The following is a 14,696-nucleotide window of genomic DNA, read 5'->3' on the forward strand; positions in this document are numbered from 1 at the left end:
CCGTGGCCAAGGAAGAATATAGGTGATCCTCGACGACGCGGCAAGAGTTTGGCAGATCCGAGAATGTAATCCACCATCCACGTCGACTCTGCGCGCGAGCTAGCTGGGATGCATGATGCATCAATTAATAATGCATGGCACGGTCGTCGTCGTCGATACGTGCGAACGGTCGTCGATGGTGCTGACCGAAGACGCCGGCCGCCGCCAACGTACGTGTGACACCGGATGATACGTAGTGTAGTGTAGATTTAGAAAACAGAAATGTGTGCCTTGGAGCACGTACGGTTTATCGGCTAGGGCGCTGCTAGGGAATGAGACTGCGGGCCTGCGCGTTTCACGCGCGCCGCCGGTTAATCTGGCACCGGCGCACTGCTCTGCACAATGCACACCACACTCCTCGTCGTCTTTAGGGTAGGCAATCATGTGACCCGCGTAGCCGTAGCCGTAGCCGTAGGGAGGCCATGATTGACGGACTCACGTACTAGCTACTTGCTTCCTGGACCTCTCGAAATTGTTTGGACTGGGCTTATATGGTCTCGTGGACCTTAGATTACAAGGTCTCAACTCTCAAGCCGAGACAATGGAGGCCCATGTGTCGCCCAGCCAGGCCCAGGGCAGCTAATAACCAGGCGTCCTCACGGCCCGACACGAACCAGCAGGCGCAGGCGCACGAGATGACGAGAATCTGCCGTGCCGCGGTGCCGGTGCCTGGTGCCTGGTGTGTCGTGGAGACGAGGCGTCGTCCTACCTCCTCGCACCCAACGTTGCGGACTGCGGTCCTGCTGCCCCGGCCGGGCCCGTGGGGCGTGCAGACGCAGCGAGCTGGACCAACCTGGGGTGGGGTGCGGTGGGTGGACTGGATGCTCCCCCGCCCAAACCGAAACGGGGCTGCAGCTGCACGAGTTCGTTTGGGCAGCATGCATGCCCTGTTACAGCCGTCGGTGATCGGACGTACTACTGAGATGATGAGGCTCAGGCTCAGCAACAGATGCGGAGTGCTGCGTCGACGAGACGACCGCCCGGGCACGGCACAGGTGAGGTGACGGATCCGATCAGGCGGCCCCGGGCGGCGCGCGACAACGGCGTTACTCGCCGGTACCAGGGGGAATCCACGGAGGAATTTCACTACAGTGGGGCCGTGCCACAAATTAAAAGTGGTCGACCCAATAATCTGCTGGTCAGATCAGATGGGCCTGCACGATCGAGCCAGGCTTTGCTGCTCCAACTTTACTCGCACACTGCAGACTAATATAGCATACACCCTCCGTCTCTATTTTAATTTAGTCATCTAAATCGTGCCAACCAAATTTTTTTAATATTAACTAAGTTTATAAAAATTATTAGGAACACTTCTATTTCCGAATAAATTTATTATAAAAATAGATTTAATGAATAAATTTACTATGAAATTAAATGTAAGTATGTATTGTAAATATTAATATTTTATTTTATATAGTTTGTTAAAATTAAGTATGTTTGATTTCTCGGAAAATTTGAACGACATATAAAGAAAGACAAAAAAAAAAGTAGGCAGAAGTGTCGGCAACATGTTCCACGTGCTCAACAATGGCTAATATAACCATATATGGCCCAATAATTACATTCGGCTAAAGCTGCTAATGCACAAGAAGGATTTTGGGGCTTTGTTTAGTTCACCTCAAAAATTCAAATTTTTTTTAAGATTCTCCGTCACATCAAATCTTACGTCATATGCATAGAACACTAAATATAGACGAAAACAAAAACTAATTACGTAGTTTGTCTATAATTTATGAGACAAATCTTTTGAGTCTAGCTAGTCTATAGTTGAACGATAATTATCAAATACAAACGAAAATACTACCATGTCAAAATCTAAAAACTTCTCACAACTAAACAAAACCTATGTCCATCGGTAGGGTAGATCTCATTCCCTGCCAACTAGTACTCCTTAACAACTTCTTGTGCCTACATTTGTTTTCGCCCACACAAGTCAAAAACCAGTGCTCACTGTTTCGGCTGAGCCCTGCAAGTTGTGACTTGTGAGAGCCCCCAGTGGTCCCTACCTCTGGCCTCAACCTCCTCTTCTCTGGTGAGCTCGCTGGCGAGGAGGGTAGGAGGGTCAAGTGGTCAACCCCCTCTTTTCCAATAGTCTTCTCGTTAGCTTAGGCCTTGTTTAGTTTGACGAGAATCAAAAAAATTTTAAGATTTTTAATCATATCGAATCTTGCGGCATATGCATAAAATATTAAATATAAACGAAAATAAAAACTAATTACACAGTTTACCTTTAAATCATGAGATAAATATTTGAGCCTAATTAGTCCATAGTTAGACAATAATTGTCAAATAAAAACAAAAGTGTTATAGTATCCAAACCAAAAGAAATTCAGATTTAAACAAGGCCTTAGTGAAATAAGCTGCCCAGGATAGGTGCGTTGAGGACATTAGTTCTCCTCATCTTCGTCCTCTTGGTGGTGATTCTTCTCCAAAGCGACAAGGTAAGTATTAGAATTAAGTTCTCTTCTTCTCATGTGCTTCTTCCTTGCTTGCTCCACGTTTGTGTGGGCTGCATGGTGCTGCTCCCATCCATTTCGAGCCAAGGTAGAAGCAACAATAACAAGAGTGGCGTCAAGGTCAATATCAAAGGCAGTTAGGGAAGATTTGGTGGCGAGCCACTGAGTGATGAGCTGTCAGTCTGTCATGGCATCTACGCCGACGAGGACCCGTTCTTACAGTTCGACGGAGGAGTGGCGCACGCACACGGGTACGCCATGATGCAAAGAGCGGAGCTGGTTCGCGTGGTGAACGCAAAGCGACATGGTAGCTACAAGGCTACCTTCTTCCTCCACAGTGGGACCAACATTGTGGCGGTTGGTGGCGTCAATGCTGCGCTCAACTTCCCTGGTCACGCAGCAACCGCGTGGGTGGGTGAAAGTACTAGTTTGGTTTTGGATAATTTATGAAACTCTAGTACTAACCTCTATACTAAGTGTGTAGACTTAATGAGGTTGGTACATGCCAAGTGATGGAGCAAGAAATGATCATGGTAATGATGGTAATGACCACAAGATGATCAAGTAGTCAACTTGGAAAAGAAAAAAGAGAAAAATAAAACCCTATAGAGATCAAGGCAAAGGTATTGCTTAGGGTTTTGGTTTTGGTAATCAAGACACCATAGAGGGAACGAAGTTATTAGTGTTCAGGTTGACTGCCAACAATTGTTAATGTAGGTCCTCATATTTGACACTAAAGATTGTGGAACCATCTTCTTGAGTTCGGTGAAGTGTACTCTTATCTATGGTTCAAGACTATTTATCCTCAAATACACATGCCGATCAAACAGGCGAGGGGAGCGTCATTTGATATTGGAACGCGAGAACAAGGACCTTCGATATTTTTGTCGCGGCCACCTCTCTTGGGCCTTGGTCCCCGACGAAAACATCACCTATGTCAATATATGCAATTCACCGGCTTCTTTTACAATAGCTTGCTTTGTATTCTGATATATCTTTTTCCACACTATTGTATCATGCTTTAAGTTTATATATTATTTGTTGCTCTTGTAAAAAAAAGTCAAATTTTACTGTCAAATCTTAGGAATTAGACAAATTTGACCGTTGAACTAATTTTAAATAATTTAAATTGATTTTTTCTTAAATTTTTAGAATAACTTTAGGTTATATTGAATTTGATATTCCATGTGATCTAACTAGTTTAGAGGAGAAATTTGTGTGTACTTAAAATATACTTTTGGACAAAATACGTATTAAAAACCTACAGTGATGCAATGCAAAATGAAAACATATGTAGAGTACCGAGTACGTAACACGTAACTGATAATAAATTTATCATAATTGGATAGAGAATATATAGTATTCTTATCATCCCTAAATACATCATTTTCTAGAGTTATTTTAAACTAATATTTTTTGTTTGACTGATTTTTTTAAAAAAGATAACAAATACTTACAACACAAAATGTAAACATTATGAAAGTATGTTCTACGGGATATCTAATGACACTAATTTGGTATCTTAAATTTGGCACTTTCTTTACTATGAATAGAGTTAAACAGTACGGAATGTAGACTATTTATGAAACTAAAAACATGGCTAAAGACAAATCTTTTGAGCCTAATTAGTCCATGATTGAATACTAATTTTCAAATAAAATGAAAATGCTATAATACCTGTTAAACTTTAACAACCTCAATCAAACACACCCTAAAGATTGGATGAAACACTAACTCTCAATGCAAAGTTTATTCAATAATTTTATATGTATTTAGTTTTATGACTCATATAGGGTTGGTAACTGTGCTAAAAAAAGTTTCATCATTTCTTCTATCTTTTTAAATACAATGTCATGTCAACCAAAATACATAGGTGATAATCTATTTAATGCTCATAAAACTCGCGCCAAGACGTCTCAAATACGCGAAGCATGGATTGATCCCATATAAAACGAAATCTCAGTCACAGGATCCATGTAGGGGGTAGGGACCGTAGTTTGAAATTCTTGGCCTTGCTTAGATGTGAAATTTTTTTAGATTTTGCTACTGTAGCATTTTTGTTTGTTTATGGCAAGTATTGTCCAATTATAGACTAACTAAGTTCAAAAGATTCGTCTCGTGATTTATAGACAAACTGTATAATTGGTTTTTATTTTTGTCTATATTTAATGTTTCATGCATGTACCGTAAGATTCGATGTGACGGGAAATCTTGAAAACTTTTTGGTTTTTGGGGTGAACTAAACAAGGCCTTGTGTTTCAATGGCTACGGAGTTGTTTTTTTACTTCTCCTATATATTTCAGATGCCTAAATTTTAAGATAATTTCAGACTACACTTGTATTACCGATTAATACAAGTAAATTTATCAAATTTGTGATTTTTTATTTATATTTGTGTCATAACATATCAACTTTTTGTTTTTGTTTGACTATAGAAATAGAAATAATTTTAAATCGTTAAATTATCTTTGTGCCAACATATTATCAGATTTTGTCAGTTTGTATCAGTTGTTTAATTCTCGAGACAGATTGTGTCTATAAAAATTACAACGAACTAAAACAACAATTTTAATATAAAATCTATGCAATAACCGTTGTCTGAAAGAAAAACTAAATTCACGCACTTGAAATTTAGTAAATCCCTATTTTTGGCGACTACTTCGTCGGATCTCGGTTCCAACGCCGACACGAAGAAGGTCTACATATCAACATACTGGCACCGCCTCTGCCTATATAGCAAAGCAACGACTCATAAACCCCAATCTATCACTCTTCACTGTCCACTGTCCACTCTGCAGCTCCCTCTGCAGCTCCACTGCACGCGAGAGCAAGCTGCCACCGACAAGGACACAATGCCACCCATACCCAAGAGAGCCGAGCATCTCCTTGTCCTCCTAATTGTCGCATTCGCCGCCGCCGCCGCCACCAGCGCCGCCTCCAATGACGCCGGCACCGTCCCCTTCTACCCCTCCGCGGAGGCCGCCGCAGCCGCGCACTGCGACGGCACGCTCTACCCGGAGCTCTGCCTGTCCACACTCGCGGACATCCCGGACCTGCACAAGAAGCCCCTCCCGGACGTCATCTGCGCCGCCGTGAACCACACCGAGGACGTGGTGACCGCCACCTCCACCAACTGCTCGTACTACCTACAGGACAGGTCCCTCTCGGCGCGGGACCGCCTCGCCATCAACGACTGCCTGGAGCTGCTGTCCACCACCATGGACGAGCTCCGCGCCACCACCGCCGACCTCAGCACGAGCTCCGGCGGCAACGGCTCCGCGGCGGCCCCGTCCGTGGGCACCCGGCGCGTGACGATGGACCACGTGATGACGGTGCTCTCCGCGGCCATCACCAACCAGTACACCTGCCTCGACGGCTTCGCGTACCAGAACGGCGGGCGGGTGCGGCACTACATCGAGCCGACCTTCCACCACGTCTCCCGCATGGTGAGCAACTCGCTCGCCATGGCCAAGAAGCTGCCCGGCGCCAGCCCCAGCCCCTCCTCGGCGCCTACGACGACGGAGACTGCAGCGGTGGCGCGGCAGCCATTCATGGGGTACGGGCAGATGGTGAAGGGGTTCCCGCGGTGGGTGCGTCCCGGGGACCGGCGGCTGCTGCAGGCCCCGGCGACGGCCATCACCGCGGACGCGGTGGTGGCCAAGGACGGGAGCGGGGGGTACACGACGGTGTCGGCGGCCGTGGCGGCGGCGCCGACCAACTCGAAGAAGCGGTACGTGATCTACATCAAGGCCGGGGCGTACATGGAGAACGTGGAGGTCGGGAAGAAGCACGTGAACCTGATGTTCGTCGGCGACGGCATCGGCAAGACCGTCATCAAGGCCAGCCGCAACGTTGTGGACGGCTACACCACCTTCCGCTCAGCCACAGTCGGTAAGTACCACAATATACATGCTTTAGAGTGATTAATTACATTCTAATTGCTCCCATCGCATCATGCATGCATTAATCGATCCGGTACTGCGTGAGTCGAGACAGACCAGTTCATCATGCTAAGCAAACAGTTGGTACTGGCTATAGTAACCTTTTGCCCTGTTGCTTCAGTGCCTAGCTTGCTGTTGCTCACTTGCTTGGGACATGAAAGTACTAGTGCTAGTGGTCAGTAGGAGGCAGTTAAAACTGTAGCTCGAGTGACAGTGAAATAATAGTATATGAATTCCTTCCGGAATCAAGCGGAAAACGGATAGAAACAGCATACTCCAGTTCAAAAAGAACATGCATCCTTGTCAAAAAAAAAAAACATGCATGAGTGGTAGGTGACTACTACTCCGTATGTTGCAGTAGAAATTAAGGCGTGCATATGCTCCGACAACGGATCGAAGAAGAAATTGGCTGGTGTCGAAACCATGGCGCACCGTGGCATGCATGCAGATGCAGATGCAGTCCTGGCATGCAGATGGATGCATGTGATGATATTGCCATAATGCCGTTGCTTATCCACCAGATCGATCAGCTATCACACACTGAAATAGTGAAATGATTGGTTGATCCTGTGTGAATTTACTCACGCCAACTAGATAGGATCATTTCGCGTACCATTTGCTTGGGGGAGCGGAGTTCAGAATCACTACAGTATTTCAACCCGCCTAACCCTGTCTTGATTTAACTTGAGACGAAAAGACGGGAAGAACTTTTGAAAACGAAAACGTAGAACAACTGCATAAGTTTACTTATCTTGGTAATTTGGCTTATGGTACTGTTAATGTAAATTTATTACGAGAAAAGAATATTATTCGTTTGCTAAAAAGTACTACTTAAATATACATATACATATCTTAGCTCCTAAGTATATGCCTCTGTCGGCATGGTATTTCCCGGGATGTCTTGTAGCTAAACCTCTGGCGAACCACATGATCTGAGAGGCAGCTTTTGCTGCTGCGCTGGTTTCTGTAGCTAATAAACAATACCCCCACCACCAATTTGGGCATTTGGCTGCTTCTTTCACATTGCGATTTTCATAATACTAAGAGCACGATGCCTAGCGCGTGTACTAGATTCGCTTGCCGGATTATAGTGTGCGTGTAGGAAGCATGCACGCACGAGCAATCGAGCATGGCCTGCAAAGAGGACTTGCTAGTAGTAGTAGTAGGGCGGGGGAGAAAGCAAGTGCTGCGCACGACCTGGACCTGAACCTGACGCGCGCACACAGATCCTCCGTGCATGCATGCACGCGGCGTGCGATCCAGGTCACTCGGCTCGGCCGGCTGGCATGTCGATGTCGATGTCGATCTGTGTCGCGCGCGCGGGCGGCGCTGCGGACCAGAGAGTCGTCCGTGATCCAGGGTGCATGCATGATGCCGGTGTCGCCGTGTCGGTGTGCGCAGTCACCAGTGCATGCGGTGGCTATCTGACCCCAAAAAATAAAAATCGCCAATTCATTCGCTCGGAGCCTGGGAGCCCACTAAACCAAGCCATGCGCCCGTGGCATGGCATGTGTCGTCGGTGAACCGGGCGGAGTGCCGGTGCCACCAGCGGTGACTATTTCTTGGGACGGAGGCGACCATGGCCATGACATGGTGGGGGAGGGGAAGAAGAATCTCACCATGGGCGCGGTAGGGTGGTGGGCGTGGCGACGCGTCATGAAGAGGGAGAAGCTAGAAAATAAATCAAGTATTGAAAGAAGAGCCCAAATTGTTCGAGTGTTGTATAGACAGTTCCTATATATAGTTTCCTTAGGCTATCTCCAACAGGAGACCCATTTGGGAACTCAAACTCAAAATGGGTCTCCAACACAATACCTATAGCCTCCAACAGAGTACCCACACAGAAGACCCATTTTGGGTATCAGGAGAAGCATAACCCAAATTTGGGTATCCTCTCTCCTCGAGACCCATTTGCAGAGAGTGTTGTCTTTTAGGTCTTGTTGTTGGAGAAGACTAAAAATAGGTATGGAACCTTTTACCTGTAGCGCTACCCAAAGGACAAATGGGTCTTGTATTTTGGGTGACGATTGTTGGAGATAGTCTATGCACCTAAATATGCCTATAGTAAAAGATAATTATAGAAAAGATTGCAAAAGTTGTAATAGATGGAGTAGGGATATATCGTTAGTCGTTACCCGCTGCAAGCAAGAGAACTCTGAAATTGGAAGCCTCCTCCCAAAGGTGAAGTTCTCCGCGTGGATTGCATTGCATGACAATTGACAGACGCACAGGACGATCATGATTGCACTTTATGCAGCCAGGAAGTAGAATCCACTGATCACCTGTTGATTTGGCTGCTCCAGAGGTTTAGTGGACGGTTCTCTCTTATGTTTGCCGTGTAGTGAATCCAATGCAAGCGAAAATGCCCCAGCTCTTGGGCCTTGTTTAGTTGGTGAAAATTTTTGAGTTCGGCTACTATACCATTTTCGTTTATATTTGATAAATACTGTCCAATCATGAAGTACTAACTAGATTTAAAAATTTTATTTTTTAAATTGTAGGTAAAATATGCAATTAGTTATTTTTTAAATATATGTTTAATGCTTTATACATGCATTCAAATTTTTGATGTGACAGAGATTTTAAAAATTTTTGGGAAATTTTTAGGAGCTAAATAGGGCCTTAGTAAAGGGACTGTGATTATTTCTTCCCTTAATATAAAAATACGTGTTTCGGTTAGAACAAAAGAAAAAAAAACACTGGATTGATGCTTGCAAATTGAAGTGGTTGGCAACATCACTGGCAGTGGATAATGGCATAAATGCTGGTGTGTGGTACTGGTAGGTAGGGACGTATATAATCACCGTGTACTATACTGTAGCTCGTTGGCTCCTCAGATCCTACTCGATCCACGCTTGCGGGACACACATATATCAGAAAAATTGGCTAGCTGTCCATGGTCACATCCTTCTTCCGGACCAACCCGACACCAGCAATATTGTAATGTGTGCTGCACCGTGCACGTTAGCTAGCTTTGTGCATACGCACAAGGGAAGGGACAGCACCTGTGTATATTCGTACAGCAGTGGTGCAGTTGCTAACCAGTATATATAATGTAACATACTATAGTGTCAGTGTATGCATGCATGATGGAATCATGCAATAGAATTTGTTAAGTAGTATGTGAGGATTTTTTGGGGTGGTAAGGCTTGGCTCAGCAATGGGTTAGTGCTAGCAGAGACAGGAGGAATATCGGTCGAATGCCGTGGCCAGAGAAGAAACATTGATGAATGTCCAACTAACGCAAATGCATGAGCAGGGTAAGGGTAAGACCTTGTTTTAGATACCTTCAAAATTCCAAAAGTTTACAAGATTCTTTATCATATTAAATCTTTAGATACATATATAAAAAACTGAATATAAATAAAAAATAACTAATTGTATACAGTTTGTCTGTAAATCGTGAGACGAATCTTTTGATCTTAGTTAGTTCATGATTGAACACTAATTATCAAATACAAACAAAAATGTTACAATAGCTAAATTTCAAAAGATTTGATCTAAACAAGGACTAAAACACTGCTATCAAACGCTAAAATTTAGAAGATCCTACTCGGATGGTGGCCTTCAAGCATTTAACTATATATACTATTAGTTGTAGTATACTGTACTGGAATTATACAGATATAGGGCTGCATGCGCAGACAAAAGCAATGGCACCCGTGACTATACATATGTTCGTCTCTTCCTTGCGAAAACAGCATCTGTGCGTAGGTACAGTTTACCACAGTACCACGACCATGCCATGAGAGGAGAGTCGTTAGTATACGAAACATGGCATGTGCGCACCACTACAACGTACTGTTCCGGACGTATACAGTTGTACACGTACACATGCCCCATATACATATTGTCTACTAGTAGATCGAGCAGTACGTTGGTACTACGTACAGTACAGTAGGCGTAGCCGTACGTACGGCATTCTTCTCTGCTGCTAAAATTACCCTGTGCGAAAATGTCGGTGCTTATCATGTCACTCGTGCCATACTAGTAGCTCATAGGATAGCAGATTAGCAGCAATATGGTAGTAGGGCCTTGCTCGGCTGCATGCGTCGCGGCCGTACTACGCGGTTGCCCACCACCCACGCGCCTGCCTTGTGCGCGTCGGCATCGTCAAGACCAGCCGGCAGGCATGTGGGCGCGCACAGCGCTTTGCATGCAGCGCTAGTCGACCCGGCCCGTCCCTTTCGCCCTGCTGGCCTGGGCTGCCGCCGATTGCTGAATGCGATTGAAAACCACTCCATCTCATCTCATCAGGGCGCTATTAGAATCACGCCGGGTCTTTTTTCCTTTATGAAAAATAAAAGAATGCCACCGGATCAAACTGTAATTCACAACACAAAAAAAATCTAGGTTCTGCGTCGTACTAATCATTATTCTGCGGGCCTGTCTGTTGGTAAGGTTCCTCTCCAACTCCGACTGCACCTCCGACTTCAGAAGTTCTACCAAACATTTTGTAGGAAGAGTCGTTTTTAGCAAAAACAGAGTATTGGAGAGGTACTTTAGGGTCTATATTCCAGCTTATCTTTAATTAATGTTATGAGACGTATAAGTTCGTAACTAAAAGAGGTCAAAAGTGCTTATATATCTTTGCAGCCGTATAAATTCTAAATTTAAAGATACTCTGAATCTCAATTCGTTTGTGAAATTTTACCAGTTACCTATACGCTTTCCGCACAAGGGAAAAAACTATATGTTCTCATACATGTTCATAGTTTTTACTCTTTTGCATCACACCTTTGGAAGTCTTCAATATGTATTTCATCAAAATATTTGCTTAAATTATACCAACTCTGTTATATATTTAGTTAAAATTTTTGTTTAAACTATATCAACTCTTGTTGTAGCCCATATGCCGTGAAATTTATGAGTCCACATTGTTGCTTTATAATTTTAATCTTATTAGTTGTAACAATTTTTATTCACATCTTATATTGAAAAGAGCCTGTTCGGTGTTTTGAAAAGTCATGACTAAAAATACTGTTCGCTGATTTATTATGAGAGAAAAACACTGTTAGCTCTTACCAATGCATTTACTCAAAATTCTCCTTTTTTGTTGTACTCCCACTAGTCATAGAAATATGTTGTCTAAGCAAATTTCGGTCAAATCTTAACTACAAACACTAATAATTTTTTAATTGTTCTTAGCTCGTTGTTGCTGAACCATTGTGAGTTTTTTTTCATCTTTTTAATATAATAGCCAATAGCTCTCCTACGGGTTGCTTAAAAAAACTAACATTGACAAGCTCAGACACACATATATTTATATATAAGAGTTGTACTAAAAATCATTGAAAAATTCGTAAATCTGAGAGAATACAATATGCCAGGGGCGAGGTTTTGACATAGTGGGCTAGATTTGTTCGACGGGCCAAGACAACGAAAGTTAACGACATTGATGAATTGGTCCGGTCCCTCTTTCTACGGAAACACAGTTGGGCCAGTCGCCAATGCTGACGACTTGTTTGCTGTGCTGCACTGCAGCTGTGGTGGGCAACAACTTCTTGGCCCGCGACCTGACGATCGAGAACTCGGCCGGCCCGTCCAAGCACCAGGCGGTGGCGCTCCGCGTGGGCGCCGACCTGTCGGCGTTCTACCGCTGCAGCTTCGTGGGCTACCAGGACACGCTGTACGTGCACTCCCTCCGGCAGTTCTTCCGCGACTGCGACATCTACGGCACCATCGACTTCGTCTTCGGCAACGCCGCCGTCGTGCTGCAGGGCTGCAACCTGTACGCGCGCAAGCCGCTGCCCAACCAGAGCAACATCTTCACGGCGCAGGGCCGGGAGGACCCCAACCAGAACACCGGCATCTCCATCCACCGCTGCAAGGTGGCGGCGGCGGCGGACCTGCTGCAGTCCTCCTCCTCCACCAAGACCTACCTCGGCCGGCCATGGAAGCAGTACTCCCGCACGGTTTTCCTGCAGTCGGAGCTGGACTCGCTCATCGCCCCGGCGGGCTGGCTCGAGTGGGACGGCAACTTCGCGCTCGACACGCTCTACTACGGCGAGTACATGAACACGGGGCCCGGCGCCGGAACCTCCGGCCGGGTCAAGTGGAAGGGGTACCGTGTCATCACCAGCGCGGCCGAGGCCAGCGCGTTCACCGTCGGCTCCTTCATCGACGGGGACGTCTGGCTCGCCGGCACGTCCATCCCCTTCACCACCGGCTTGTGAGCGCACGGCGGCGGCGTGCTAGGAGGAGTTCACGTACGGCAAGTGATGGCAATAAATTAAATTGGCAGAGCGGAAGTAATTCGTTCATTTCATCAGAGCCAAAAAGGCACCGATCCAGTCGTGTTGCTGTCGTTGATTCTTTTGTGTCTGGGGACCACGCCAATTATATAATAATATATGAAATCGTACCATATATGCAATCGGTGCATTGTTGCTTTGGCCTCTCAACTTTTCTCTTTGTCTAATTTTAACCCTTAACTACCAAACCATCTAACTTTAGCACACCTATCAAAATAGTTAATTTTAATCCCAGAGCCAGGTCGAAACAACTTAAATACGGGGTCAAAACTGAGCGGTTTTTAATAGTTGATGTGCTAAAGTGAGATGAAGGCAAGAGTTATGGGTCAAAATGGGCAAATACTTTCATTTTTAGATGTAGATAAAAAACTATATATTAAATTTATTTACTGATAAATATTTATATGTATTAAAAGTATCTACATTTTATTGGATTTTCATCATAATTTTTCCAAAATTATCAAAATTTAATCTTTGGAACCAATAATTATCTAAAATATAATTTATCTCATCGAGATCTGTAATTTGATTTGCGTTATTTCTCATCCTAATTCATTTGCACAAATTAGAAAATTATAAATTTTAAAATATGAGGACTTAAAATAGGATTTTGGACCGTAAATGATCTCAAATGAAAAACTCATCAACAACAAAGTTGTATATGTCATCATGATATAAAAGTTTGATTTTGGTCACTTTTTTTATCCGAGTTCGTTTAAAAATTTCGAAAAACTTGAATTTCAAAAAATAAGAATTTCAAATAGAATTTTGGGAATCTAAATAATTTCAGATGAAAGTCGTCAACTATAAAGCTATATAACTCATTCAGATCTAAAAGTTTGATTTAAGTCATTTGTCCATTTGAGCTTGTTCGAACAATTCAATTCAAAAAAAATAAAAATATGAGAACTTCAAGAAAAATTTTGGGATCATAAACAATTTAATGAAAGAGTCATAAATCAAAGGTTGTGTGTCTCATCGAGATCCACAACTTTAGTTCTGGTCATTTATTCATCCGAGTTCGTTCGAACCATTTAGAAAATTTGATTTTTAAAATACGAGAACTTCAAACACAAAGAATATGTTTTAAATAAATTCGATTTCCCATTCAGAACAAAAAATCCAACATATAAAAATCCAGAAAAATGTAGATAGTATTTTTTATACATAAAAATTTATCAATAAGTAAATTTAAATATATTTAAAATTTTCATAAATATAAACAAAACTAAATTACTTGATTAAGTTTATTTTTTCTTTCTCAACTCTTGTCTTTATAACTTTAGCACATTCGATTTTCACCACAAGACAGTTTTGAATGGTTTTGAAATGATTTTTGTGTCAAAATTAAAAGAATTTGATAGGTGCCGAAATTAGACGATTTTATTGTTGGGAGTGAAAATTAGACAAAGACAAGAGGTTTTTTTTAGAATTGTATAGTACAACGATGATGATCACAATGCATGCACACTCATCCAATGAATACACGCACGTAAACAAGATCTTATTAGCATCTTCAAAGACTAGACTGATAAATCTTTGAGACTGACGAAGTCGTCCTAGACGCCTCGCTGTGAAGGAGAGCGTTGCTTACCACTAAATGCACAAATATCGTTAAATCCTGAAATATTCAGTCAAGTTGAACTTAGAACCTTAGGTGCTATTGAAGCTCTCTTATAATCATTAGCCTAGAAACAGAGCCAAGAGTTGAGAAGGCAAAAATAGACTTAATCCTTCTTATATTATACGGGTCTTAACAACGTAACTTCTTTGTATATCTCTACGTTCATGCATGGCGTCAAATTCCGCCTTTCTGTAGGGAGGCACGTGGCGATGGATGGTTCTGTACTTCTTTGTTACAAGTACAGTTGTACCGGAGTATTGAACGCAATGCAAGCCTGCACTGCACGGTTGTGTGTGCTGTCCATATCCCGAGTGGGGGCACTGCCGCGTATGTACTAGTTCCGAAAAGATTTTCGGATTTGGTACCGTAGCATTTTTATTTG

The 14,696-nt window shown here is 43.5% G+C and overlaps 1 protein-coding gene across 1 annotated transcript; it reads left to right on the forward strand.

Moving 5' to 3' along the window:
* On the forward strand, positions 5,233-12,812 carry LOC8079626 (pectinesterase). Its single transcript, XM_002455493.2, has 2 exons — positions 5,233-6,386; positions 11,921-12,812. The coding sequence occupies exons 1-2, from the start codon at positions 5,348-5,350 to the stop codon at positions 12,610-12,612; spliced, it is 1,731 nt and encodes a 576-aa protein (XP_002455538.1). The 5' UTR covers positions 5,233-5,347; the 3' UTR covers positions 12,613-12,812.

The sequence above is a fragment of the Sorghum bicolor genome, chromosome 3, assembly GCF_000003195.3.
Source record: "Sorghum bicolor cultivar BTx623 chromosome 3, Sorghum_bicolor_NCBIv3, whole genome shotgun sequence".
NCBI lineage: Eukaryota > Viridiplantae > Streptophyta > Magnoliopsida > Poales > Poaceae > Sorghum > Sorghum bicolor.

Bases quoted from the DNA above. Each gene is read 5' to 3' on its own strand.
- LOC8079626 (XM_002455493.2), top strand. From the start codon at position 5,348: ATGCCACCCATACCCAAGAGAGCCGAGCATCTCCTTGTCCTCCTAATT. The intron at 6,387-11,920 runs GTAAGTACCACA...GCTGCACTGCAG, and splicing joins CTTCCGCTCAGCCACAGTCG to CTGTGGTGGGCAACAACTTC.